Genomic DNA, 12543 nt, shown 5'->3' on the forward strand with positions numbered 1-12543 from the left:
CCTCCTATTCATTATGCATGAATATTAAAGATTACACTATGTTTTTTACCTAATTGGAGCTGTTTGGTTCTGTCCTTAGTCAACATTTCCCCTCTGCACTCCCGTGCCATCAGCTGGCTGGCTGCGATCTCCTGTGTTGGGGGTAATTGCACCATACCACTTTCAATGGCTGGCCTGCAAGATGCTCTGTGATCCTTCTGGGCAGAAGGTTCTACTGAAATGTAAAATGTTATTAATTATTTTGCATAAATTGCTACATTATTTGTCTTGGGTATTTGTGGTTTACAGCTCCATTAAAAGAGGAGGCTGACCACACTGCATGACTCAGTGATATGTAATTGGATACAAAGCTCTTCATTTCCAGGTCAGCCACTTGTCACTTGCCATTGGCCCAAGGCTACTTGGTGAGTATAAAGTAGGCTATTCTACTCCCTAGTAGTTGAATGTTCCCAACCCAAACCCCCCATGATCCCAAGTGGCTTTAACATGCTTAGAACTGGTAGTGGGAAAGTTTTTCTTGAGATCCTTTTTGAAGACACCTTGCCAAAATGTTCTGGGGAAGTCTACTGGCCATCATGCCCATTGCACTTTTCTGTCTCCAGAGAAGTTGGACCCAAACTTTGACAGTTCTTCTTCCTTAAATATTTTCAGTGAGGTGTTTCTAATGGAGCAGTATGTTTGAGCATGCGTATGAGAGTGGGAGATCTTTGTTCCAGTTTCATTTTGACTTCATCCAATCCAGTGCTTATCTTAGAGTGCTTATGTTCAATAAATCTGGGGTAGTTCTCACAAAGGATATTTCCAGATATTTTATTCCATTACAATTGGAAGAGTTCACAGGAAAACCTTTGATACAGCTAATGCTGAGCTCTTTGATCTGAGTCTTCTTAAACAAAGAATGCCTTTTTCTGAAGAACCAAAGTGATGATGGGAACATGTACCCCATTTTCTTATAAGTAACTTGAAGAATCCATGCTTAGTGCTGCTTTACTTTAGTTTCTTCTGAAATTGTGGATATTTATATTTTTATGTCCTTGCTAGTGACAGCTAGCCTGCCCAGACAGCCTCCCTTGTGCAGACATTTGTGCAGACAGTCCCTCTGTCCACTACAAAAAAAACATGGGACACCCAAGTTGAACTAAATGCTGAATACCACCACATGGGTTTGCAGTGGTCTGTAACTGAAAAGGTTCACTGGAAGCAATTTGCAAAGAAATCCTTAGGAAACCACCTGGATGGTTATTTTAAATTAAAAAAGGAAGAGATGCCACTTTAAAAAAATAATTTTTAATACTGGGTTTAAGGTTCCATACATGTGATAGTCATTAAAGCTTATTTAACCCTGAAATTATCTGGCCTCTTTAATTCCACAGGGACTGTAAGGCTCTTGGGTTAGAAATGAAAAATAATGTCAGAACGAAAATGAGACTTTCCTGAATGCAGGACCATTATTACAGAATATTTTCTTAATCAAGCCTCTTTAAGTGCCAAGCAGTGGAGGAAAAAAATAATCTGGTTATGTTGCTTTTATCCACAGGGCCTTTGCTAATGCTTTGGACCACTGACTGACATAGGCAAAAGCCAGTCCCAAGGGCTGGATGAGACACACTCACCTAAAATGCATGTAGGACCTGTGATTTGTCCATCCACAATCTCAACTGCAGTACACCCAGTTCCTTTTTACAATACGCATTTGGGATAATCCCAGTGCACTCTGACGTTTGGGCTCTTAAAAGTCAGAGCTTTCTGGTTGTTGAGACTGGAAACTTTCAGCAGAAGCAGTGATTTTTGTCAAGTTTCAGTTACACCAAACATCTGTGGTGTGCCCCACCACCCTTTCCCCAAGGATGAAACATTCTGCAGGGAGGGTGTTGCAAGAATTCCTGAACTAGACAGCTAAGCTGGAGTCATAACTGTCCTGGCCAGGGCCCTAGCTTGAAGGAGGCTCCCATTAGAATTAAAACATCCCATAACTCTCATCACAACAGCCCTATTCTTGATGAACATGGAAATTTAAGGCTGGGGTTGGGAATGGGGGGAGAATGAAAAGACAGACAAGTAAACAGATAAAGAGGGAGCTCTTGCATGCAAGTGGAATTTCCTCTGAGCACAGGACATTCTTTATCATTAACTGGTCTGTCACAGGAAGGAAAAGGGGAAAACAGTGTTTCCTGTTAGGGGGAAGGAAAAAATCAATAGGCTTTGGAAATACCTGCCTGGAAAGCACTTTTTGTTTTCCCATCAGCAAGAACAAATAAGTTTTTAACTCATTTGGAGCATGATGTCTGTTTTAAAACAATTTCTTGAAAGAAGACTTCAGTGTAAAATGTAATTTAGAAATGCAGTTCAGACTGCTTTGGTCTTTCTTGTTCATTTCAGAAAATGCTTTTACTCGTACAAATATCTTGTATACGACACTGTTTTGAGAGCAGTTTAATTCTTCTGAGTCTGTGTCTATGGGCATTATAATAATTAGGAGGGCCGTTTGCCATACACACACAGTCACTCCTGTGATATTATGGTTAAGATGCTCACAGATGGGCAATGGTCTGCTATTGCTTCTGGTGAACAGAATTTTCTTTTGGAAAGGGAAGACTTGCCAAACAAGTCCTCGAAGCCTCTGGAGGACAATGAACTACCCTGCGGCTCCTGCATCACCTCTTTGGATGCATTTTTCTTTGAATGTCTACGGTGGTAAATGTGTGGGTTTCTCAGAAGAGTGAGAAGAGGCCCAAAGATTGCAGGAATGTATGTATTACATGCACAAGCAGCCTCATGGTAACATGAGTTGCTCAGGGTAACAATTTTTCTCTTTAGGTGGCAGCTTCCTTCTCTGCAAAGCTGGATCAGGGGATTTAAAGTTGTTCCTCAGTTGTAGCCACATTCCCAAGTTCTGAGCCAGGGGTCTGTGCTGGCCTGTGACAAAGTTTACAGCAATGTCAGAGGATAACTGAATGAGCAGAAGCTATGTAATCCAGGAGTGTAAATGTAAGAAGACAAAATATAAAGAAGGAAGGAGGGAACATGACCTCTTAGACATGCACAGAAAAAGGGGTGGAAGTTGCATTTTTTAAATGGAGAGGGAGAAGTGGGATAAACTTAAAATGAAACTATCAGCAAGGCTGGAATTAAAAGAGGGCTTTAGGAATGATCTAACTTTTATTTTATTACATGACAGAAGACAAAAAATCAATAGCTGGTAATTCAGACATAAATGAGTTATACAGGCCATTGACACAATGGACCAAACTTTATAACAACCACATCTGATGCTGTCAAGCCACAGGCTTCAGTGGCGCCAGTAATAATTATGGCTGATCACCTCTAATTCAGAGCTGCCTTGCTTGATAAAGGTGTCACTCTGAGTGGCTGCAGCCTCAGTATCTATTGAGAATGTCATCCTGCAGGTCAGGTTGCTGTGGGGAACTGTGTTTTTTTAATTGAATAGGACAAACCCTTAGTTTTCTCCTCTTCTCATTCTGTCTGTAAAAATCATATATATCTTAAACAAAAAATCACTTGAATTCATGACTAAATCTACTTGAATTCAAGATCAAACTACAACAGAAGCTAATAGTGTTGATCCATAGAAATCAACACTATATATATTCTAAACTATATATCAACACGATATATATTCTAAAAATAATTTAAAACCATACGAGTATTCTCAGGAGGAGACTTTGGTACTTTACAATATTCTCTGTTGTACTGCTACTGTAATCAATTAAAGAACCCACCCCAAAAAAACCCCAGTGTGGTAAAATGCTGCTAGGCAATAGAAATTGATTTTCCATAAACTCACATCATCATAAGGAAGAAAAGGAAGCACACTGACTTTCCTGTTTTTCTACTGTTTTCTAAATTTGAGGGGCATAAGTGCATCCACTGAGTGTTGGAAAACTGAGTTTCACCCAGAGATATGAGGTGAAGTGGCTTTGTGAAATAATTCTGGATCTATAAAGTAAGGAGACAAACACCTCTATGGTGTTTCATGTGCCATTAATACATCTGCAGTTTGATGTCGAAACAATTAGTCTTTGAATTGCTCAGAGATGTTATGTGTGCTTAGACATTTTCATTTATTATTATTATTATTATTATTATTATTATTATTACTTAGGCTTTGCATTCTTTTGTGGACCAACTGCTTGGTACTGCATTGACTACAATCAATTGGGAGTGCTGAGCAGTGAGGAACCCTCTGTGGGGGAGGATATGAGAGGTATTTCAGCCACAGCCGCTGTGGCATTTAGCATCAGGAGCACTTTCATGAGGCAGAGCACTTTACACCACAGTAGCTTATCCTTGCGTGCGTGAAAGTTTATTATAGGTTCCATTTGGAAACATTCTCTATGCTTAAAGAAACCAGACTTGTGAGAGAAACACGGGAAAAGGCAATAAGAGCAGCACACCAGTGAGTTAGTTATAAGCTTGCTGTGTTGTGTGGCTGTTCTGATACTTTTTCCTGTTGTGGGGAAAGAAGGTGCCTTGCACCTGTGTGTTTGGATACGGAGGAATACGGGGCAAGAAACAGCTCCGTCGTTTTCCTTCACAAACCCGGGGCTTAGTTCCAGCTGTGCTCTGCTGAGGCAGAGAAATCCCGGTCCGAGGCATAACCTGCAAAGCAGCGCTCTCCATCTCCCAGACCCCCACGCACACCCGCTGCTCCCCGGCTTCTCCGCTGCCCTGCTCAACTCAGGCTCGATCTCCTTCCTCTGCCAGGGGCCGGATCTTCCCGAAGCGCGGACCGTGCGGGCGCTGGGGAGCGATGCAGGATCTCCTGGTGATCCCCAGTCGATCCTGTCAGCCCCGTGCCCGGTCCCAGGGTTTTCCTGCTCTCCGGCCGGCAGCTGCGCAGGCCCTTCGCGGGCAGCACTGTTTCTTTCTCTGTTTACTCGTTTCCAATGGCAATTGCAGAACCGAGTCTCAGTACGTCTGGAACTTGGCCTGGGGCTGTTTTGGTTACATTGAAGTTTTTGCTTCAGCGCTGCCAGATTTAAATGGTGACTTCACCAGCACTGAGCTAAAAAGGAGAAAAGGGGAGGAGGGAGGTAGTGCAGCGAGCGGGAGCGAGGGAGAGGGCCAGGGCATTACATCATCGCTTGGACGGGAATCAAATGGGAAGGATATGACTCACTCGGGCTAGTTAAGCTTTGGCTCAAGTTCTACATACACTCATTCCAGGGCTCTCATGTTCTGCACCTCAGCAGGGAATTCAGGCTCAGTGATGTCCATGAGGTTTGTTTTTAATTTTCTTTTCCTTTTCTGATTTCTATATAGTTTCCCCCCCTCCTCGCCTTCCTCCTCCTCTCCTCCTCCCCTCCCGAGTTCCCCTTTCCCACTCTTTTCCACTTCTACAGAGTTTGTTTTCTGGTGCGTGTAACCTCAGCTCTTAGGAGCAGAAGCGGCTTTTTCGACCAAACCAAACGCAAACAAGGAGCACAGCAAACTTGAGCTAAGTTTGGTAGTTTGTTGTGGTTTGGTGTCCCCCCCTCCATCATTATGTTGCTCCTAATCGGAGGAGACAGGGAGAGAGTTAAAATGCGGGAACCAATCGCTTGGACGGTGATGTAATGCTGGAACTGCAGGGTTGTTAAGTAATGTGAGAGGAAGGGGGTCAGGGTTGCAAAGCATTTACCTGCTGTCAAGGGGCTTTAAGTTTATTATCAATTGCAGTGACTGTAACTGGCTTCAGACTGCACTCTCTAATTATTCACAGACTCCCTTTTTTTATCTTTTATTATTAAAAGTAAAACTATATTACGGTATTTTAAAAAATGTGATATTATCACAGCTGCGAATTATTTTCCACTGGGGTTTTTTGATATTTTTAAAATGGCTTGAAACTGGATGTCTCTTTCACAAAAAGCCCGGAGAGAGCAAAAAGAAAAGAGAAAGGCAAAAAGGGGTGGTTCTTCGAGCGTGGCTGGCGAATTTGAAACTGTTTGAAGAAAGCAGTTCAGCCTCTGCCTAGCGGAGCGAGGGAAAGCTTCTACTGTTGGAAATCCGCTGTAGAAAATAAAGCGTTTAGGGGAGGCAGTTTGCAGAGCTCATCTCAACGAGCCTCAGCTTTTCATCCCTACCACTTGTCAGCAGGATTCTGATCCTCAGCTTACCCCGGGCTCGTGGCTCTCTTGCCTTTGCTGGGACCGCAGAGGTCCCGACCCTGCACAGCAGATCCCCTCCTGTCACGGTTCTGCTCTCCAGAGCTGCCGGGCTCTTGGGGCACCTGCCTACATGGATTTCCTTTACAGGACAGAGCGCTGCGCTTGTCTTATTAAGTCTGTCAATTTCCCTGCAGACCTTTTAGTCTTTTTTTCCCACATAGCTAACCGTCTCTAGATCTGATCTAAAGCGAGGAAAGGTACCTCGAGTTCACTGTGAGCACTTTGCCCTTAGGGTGGGCCACAGAGTTTAACACTAATCCCGTGCTCGGGCATTGGTTGTGTTTAGGTGTGGGATGAATGCGAGCTATCAGGTGTGTGTTGGTGTCCTGAGGATACCCGTTCTGCTCACAGGAGCCCTGCATCAGGTTTCTGTGTCAAGAGCTGTCTGCTCTTAAGGTATGGCTCTCAGAAGTGCCTCTTTCAAAGGGAATTTTTGTCTCTCAGGGAAGCACTGTATTGGTACCCATTGGAATTGCAGTGAACTACAGATTTGCTTGGTTAACTAAAGATAGCCTTAAACGTGCTTTTGAGGGTTTAGTGATTTTTTTTTTAAATATAATCTGTATTGGGGACTGACTGAGCAAAATAGCAATCAGTGCTGTTCTGTGGTTGGTGGCAAAACCTCCCCCTCTCTTCCTGAACAAGACAAGAGCCCATGGCCAGCGCCCACCTTCCCTTCCCCCTGTAGCCCTCTGCAAAGCCATCTTGTGTTGACCTGTTATGTTCCTGCACTTTATTCACCAAGTGCCCCTAAGTGATTTTCAAGCTCCTCAGTCAACTGCTCAAGCACAAGCAGTTGCTCACGGGCCAAACCTTTATCAGAGGCGAGCGCAGCGCTAGGCCGCGCACGGGCCTGGCCCGTGTTGCAGTGCAGATACACCATATGGACCGGATTGCGCAGTGCTCTGCTGAGGAGGTGTGGGTTGGGGAGGGAGCTGTGCTGCTGCAGGAGTTCCCGTAGGATTTCTGACTCATATTTTCTCCTAGAAATGTTGGGAAGTGCAGCTCCACAAACCATCAGAATAAAGCATAGTAGATTCTTCTCTTTGCCTGCCCGCTTTAGATGCTGGGATGGACGTGTCTTCGCTCTTTCCCTTCCTGTCTTTTCTGGCTGGAGACTTGAGGAAAAGTCTGTCAGTGTTGTCCTAGGATAGTGTCTATCCATGCTGCCAAGATGCTGGGCAGAGGATAACAGACTGTTCCACTCCATCTTTTCTCTGCAGAAATGCATCCCTGCTATTTCTTTTATAAAAACACACATAAAAGATGTTGTGCAGAGTGGTCTGAAAGTCTTTGGGTATCGGATTGCATTCCACAGAGGATCAGAGTCTCACTTGTCTGGTATCAGCTACTAACATGTCACCTGTCTGGAAGGGCAGCAAAAGAGAACGTTGTGGTGCTCTGGACAGTGTGGACTGACTGATGACCCTGCTGTGTACTCAAACTTTCACAAATTACCCGCCCTGCTGATTCACGCTTGGTGAAGTAAGGTAGAGGGTGTAAAGATGTAAATCCTTCTTGCCTTTCAGAAGTGCACTGCAACTCTAAGTTAGAATTTACTGCTGCTACTTCACTGATTTCAACACAGCACCACAGGAAAAACAGTTGTAAAAGCTTCTTTCAAAAAGCTGCAGTTGTGAATTCCGTATGCATACACACAGAGGTGTGTGTATGTATGTATGTATATTGGTTCTTGAAGCAACATAACATATAATTAATGAAGCATAACTGTCCAGGTGAGAGTCAGACAGTTCTGGTTGTGCTTGACAGGTGCTTTTGAAATGTACATTCTTTTGGACAACAACAAGAAAAGGAAAGTAGCTGCCCATTTGGATTCCTCTGCTGCTAGTTGCTGGGACCCAATGTGCAGGTTTGCCTGTGGACTTGCATCTTCATGGTCAGAAGTCAACAGCCCTGACAGTCGAGTTCCACACATTTGACGCTGGGTCTTTTGGCAAGAGGATTTTCTTATTGAAGGATGATATCTTTAGGGACCTAATTTTTTTAACAGAAGCCAAGAGAAATATTAACAGTGCTCTGAAAATGAGCATCAGAAGATATATTCAGAAGCACATGTAACCTGTCAAACAAACCAGAGGCCAAACACACCAGAGCTTGGGAGTGATGTTTGCACTGGAGAGCCAACTGTGCGTGGTCGGCCTGTGAAGAAAGGCAATCTGCTCCTAGCAGAGCCTGGCTGGACGAGTCCCAATAAATTTCCCCACCAAGATCCCAAGTAACATTTCCGCCTGCATTGCTGAATGTGTGCATTGGCAAAATATCTGCTCTATAAGCTGTGTGATTTTAAACCATAATTTGGTGCTCCTTAGCTGGTCTCTGCATGCACAAAAAAATTGGCTCTGTTGCTGCAGTACAAAAGCAAGAGGTAAATATCAGACAGCATGTTATTATTTTACTGAATGTGATCCCTCTGCTCCTGAATTCCTCAGTTTCCTAGCTCTAATTTGAGACCTTTCGCTTAAACCTTTTTGGAAGACTTGGTTGATGTTTGTGAAGCCCCATGAAGCTTTCAGAGCTGGTGTCATGTGTGCTGAGATCAGGGCAGGTCAGGTGTCGAATAGAGGTGGTGGTGGGGCTGGCCACTTGGCAAGTTTTGGACACAGCAGGCAGGAAGACCAAGTTGTTTCCTGCACTTGGGGGAGGGTGCTGGGGCAAAGCAGCCTCCTGCGCCCTTCCCCATCTCTCTGTGCTCTCACCTTCCCACCCTTCTTTTGTTCGTCCTGCACATGCCTGGGCCATGTTCAGCCCAAACTGTTGAGATCAGCTTTGCTGAAAATTACACTTCAGATCAAAATGTGAGTTAGGTTCCTCCAGTGTGAAGTGAATGCTGGGTCTGTCTCTGCAGCTACAGATAAACCAGATAGGAAGGTAATTACATCTCATTCCTATCTGACTCTCTTATTTACCATAATCTCTTTTAATCCCTTTGATACTCATCATAATAATGTTAATCTTAATGAACTCATTTGGTATTAATGCGGATGTGATTTGTAAGTTCAGAGCAGGCTTGCCATCCTTGTTTAGCGTTCATTAATATCCACTTAACTCTGTTTATGCTCTCTTTCTCCTGCAAATGGACTTGCATATCTTTGTCTTCCACCTAGATGATGTGGCAATTCCCATAGTGGAACTCTCTTTCCACACTCAGGTTTGTATTTCCTTTCTGTTCTTCTTCCTACTTACAAGATCCCAGGGCAAAGAGCTGCTGGAAACACTGCATCCATCTCCTAGTGGCTCTCTGTACCCTGTTGCTTAGTCATTTCTTCCACTTTTGACTTCAAAATTGAAGGAACCCTTATCCTCTTATTTCTCATTCATGTGGCATTCCTTCTTAGATTGCTTCAGAGATATTACCTTACTATAGACCTTGTTTTATTGTCTCAGAGGGTGAACAAGTAAGAGACAACCCCTAATCTTGGCAAAGAGACAAATTATTTGTTGCTTACTACAGTACTCTCCCCAAACGCTCTGTTTATGGGTGGGGTACCTTGCCCAAACAGTTTCCAGTGTGACCAGCCAATTTTAGTGAGTGAGGACTGCATTTGGGTGTTGAGCCTTATCCAAAGCTTATTGCAGTGAATGGGAGAGCTTAGTTGATGGGCTTGGGATAAAATCTGTGGAACTATCCTCTTTTCAGTCCTGTGAGCACCCACATATTTTTTCAACATCTCTGTCTTTGGAATGTGCACTCTTGAAAAACTACTTGTTCAGCCACAGTGATCCCAGAGACTGATGAACCTTGGATCTCTATTAATGTGTGATTTCCTCTCTACGTGGGTGCTTGTGTTTGTTTTTAAATGTGGCATGGAATTTTTTGTGTTATGGTGCTTGCTCCCTCTCAACTTCCTTCAAACACATTTCTGAAGCCTGTATTGTCAAATAGCATGACTTACTTTTCAGTCCCAGTGACACACATTTTGCTTTTTCGGTCTTTTTAAATCCTGACAGAGCCAGGAAAGTATCATTTACTTAACACAACACTGTTTATTCCATCCTCACTTCCATTCTTCATTTTATGGCCTGGTGTTTCCTTGTAGCATCAACTTCAATGTTAAAATGAGTATCTCCATTGAAAACATATAACTTTTAATTTACTGAAAGATTTCTGCACATTATAATAAAACTAGCCATTCCCTTGGTAAAAATTACTAATTGGGAGTAAGAATTGTTGTCTCTTAGATCACCACAAGCTGTATTTCTGTAGTGCTCTTTATTTTTACATCATATCTTTAATTCAAGAGCATTGCAGGATGTTTTCAAAATTGCAGCCATTAGTCAAACGTATTAAAGCTCTGTATTTGTATAAGTACAAGGTGTATTAGTTTAAATAACAAGATGGAGAGTTTTACTGCAGATATCTGCAACTCTTGTGCTGCTCCATGACCATAAAGAATATGGCCAATATTCTTCAGATGGGCACTATTTTCTACAGATCAATAAATCTGTGCCCATTAGCAGAAGAAAAATAGTAATTATAATAATAAAAAAGTTAATTATCACAAGCTCTGTCTAAAGTAATGTCAGTTGAATGTTTTACCACACTGGAAAAGCCCATCAGCACAGGTAATTTTATATGTCAGATTTAACATGAGCTAGTTTTTTCCAAATGAAGTCTTACAAACCAGAACAGAAAAAATGTGCTGGACCAGGTTCTTCCTTGACCTCGATTTAAGGCAACTCAGTGTTATGTCAGAAAAGTTCCAGTACTGTGTTCTTTGTTATCATTTGGTTTCCAGGTCAAAATGAACTTTTCTTTCACTGCAGCTAAGGACATGAGCTCTATTTCTCTTGTATCATAGAACTGCAGGAATTCTCATTGCTCTGAATACTGTTCAGTTTTCTGATATACTTTAATGAGTTAGTTTATTTAGAAAACTCATGTAGAAACAAGATTGGCTGAAAAATTAATATAAACACTAAATTAAGGTTAATTTTACAGTTTGCCTGAATGACCAGATTCCTTGCCATTGGAATCCAGAGTTGACAAGTGTCTCCTGTGGCCATTAGTGTGAAAGAGGGATGTGTTGCACAAAGTGCAGATTGGTACACAGATCTCTGTATGTAGGGATCTGTTTGTGTATGTAGGAGGGGTGTGTGTGTGAGTGTGTTTGTCCCCATCTTTGAGACTGCAAGGCAGAATTGTCTTCTGCTATTCCTAAGCAATCATACCAGAAAGAATTTATCACCTGAATAAGATCTGAAGTTGCATGACTTAAGGTGGTGATATTGGTATATAGATTTGATTGATGGTTTCTTTCTTTTTGAAGTTGACACTCTATTAGCACCCCTCAGCTCTCTCTCACATTTCAAGTTTTTCTTTAAGAATGAGAAATCAAATTTAAGCAATGGGTAAAGGGAGACATTGCTGTGCATCACTGAGTGTTCAGTTTGGCTTTTTACTTTTTTTCCCAGCTGCTGCAATTGAGTAGATATTCTAATATTTAGTAATTAATTAAGCCATTTTTTCATTTAATTTAAACTATTTTGACAAGACTTTGTAGAGCCCTATAAAAATACTGTAGTACATACTTCAGGAAAAGTAAAAAACCTTACCAGCAACATTTGTAACAACATGCAAAAATAAGTTAATGTTATAGGGGAAAAAAAAGAGTATAGAGATAGTTGGAAGAGAATGAATTTATAAAGGTCTTAGAAAAGTGAAATGCATCTGAATGAAAAGTTTCCCATAAGGCTCAGTAATTCTTAAAATTTGAGCTTTTGACAACATTTTTTTTCAAGAGAAATTGGGGTTATTTTGGTTTTTTGGTGACAAATATCTGTTTTGTTATTTAAGAAATGTCTTGGAAAAGAATGTTTTTTACTCGCTATGCACTGAAAGATGATTAAGCTTTGTACATTTAATTTTCTGTTTGATATTCATTGTCACTTCTAAATGGTTCTGTTACTTCTGATTTGTTTTTGTGGTCAAATGCTCAGAAAGTGTGACAAGTAACAAATGATAAAGCAGGCAATAATACTCTGGCATCTGCACATGCTGCATTCCAGAGTTTTAAAGGTTGGTCTCACCTGGTCTTGCCCAGAACAAGTTCTTGACTGAAAGCACAGCCAGCTGCAACTCTAATACCTCTTTCTTTTTTCCCCCTTAATAGACAGTTCTTTATCTCAGGGAGACTCATTTTAAAGATGCAATGTTCCAATAACTGGATGTTCTGGAGTGTAGATCAGATTGAGCTAGGTGTAGGAAGGGTCTGTGGCTTCCCTAGGTAGCACTGAGCACAGGAGCCCTGAATTTCAGCAGTACATCTGCACTGGCATGTTTTTTGTGCAGAGCAATTATCAAATAGGACAAACATCACATATAATAATTAACTGATTGGCTTAGGCTCAGATA

At 42.0% G+C, this 12543-nt stretch overlaps 1 protein-coding gene across 15 annotated transcripts in view; it reads left to right on the top strand.

Annotated features, from left to right (window-relative positions):
* The window catches only part of CREB5 (cAMP responsive element binding protein 5), a 267897-nt gene that overhangs the window by 159111 nt on the left and 96243 nt on the right, over positions 1–12543 (top strand). The window contains exon 1 of one of the 15 annotated variants that reach the window (XM_041411427.1): positions 5130–5241. The exons of the other annotated variants lie outside the window; for them this stretch is intronic. Within the exon in view, the coding sequence (XP_041267361.1) occupies positions 5195–5241 (47 nt within the window). The 5' untranslated portion in view covers positions 5130–5194. Of the gene's footprint in view, positions 1–5129; positions 5242–12543 lie in introns of those variants that run through there. 15 annotated transcript variants of the gene reach the window in all.

The sequence above is a fragment of the Onychostruthus taczanowskii genome, unplaced genomic scaffold, assembly GCF_017590055.1.
Source record: "Onychostruthus taczanowskii isolate IOZ18803 unplaced genomic scaffold, ASM1759005v1 scaffold36, whole genome shotgun sequence".
NCBI lineage: Eukaryota > Metazoa > Chordata > Aves > Passeriformes > Passeridae > Onychostruthus > Onychostruthus taczanowskii.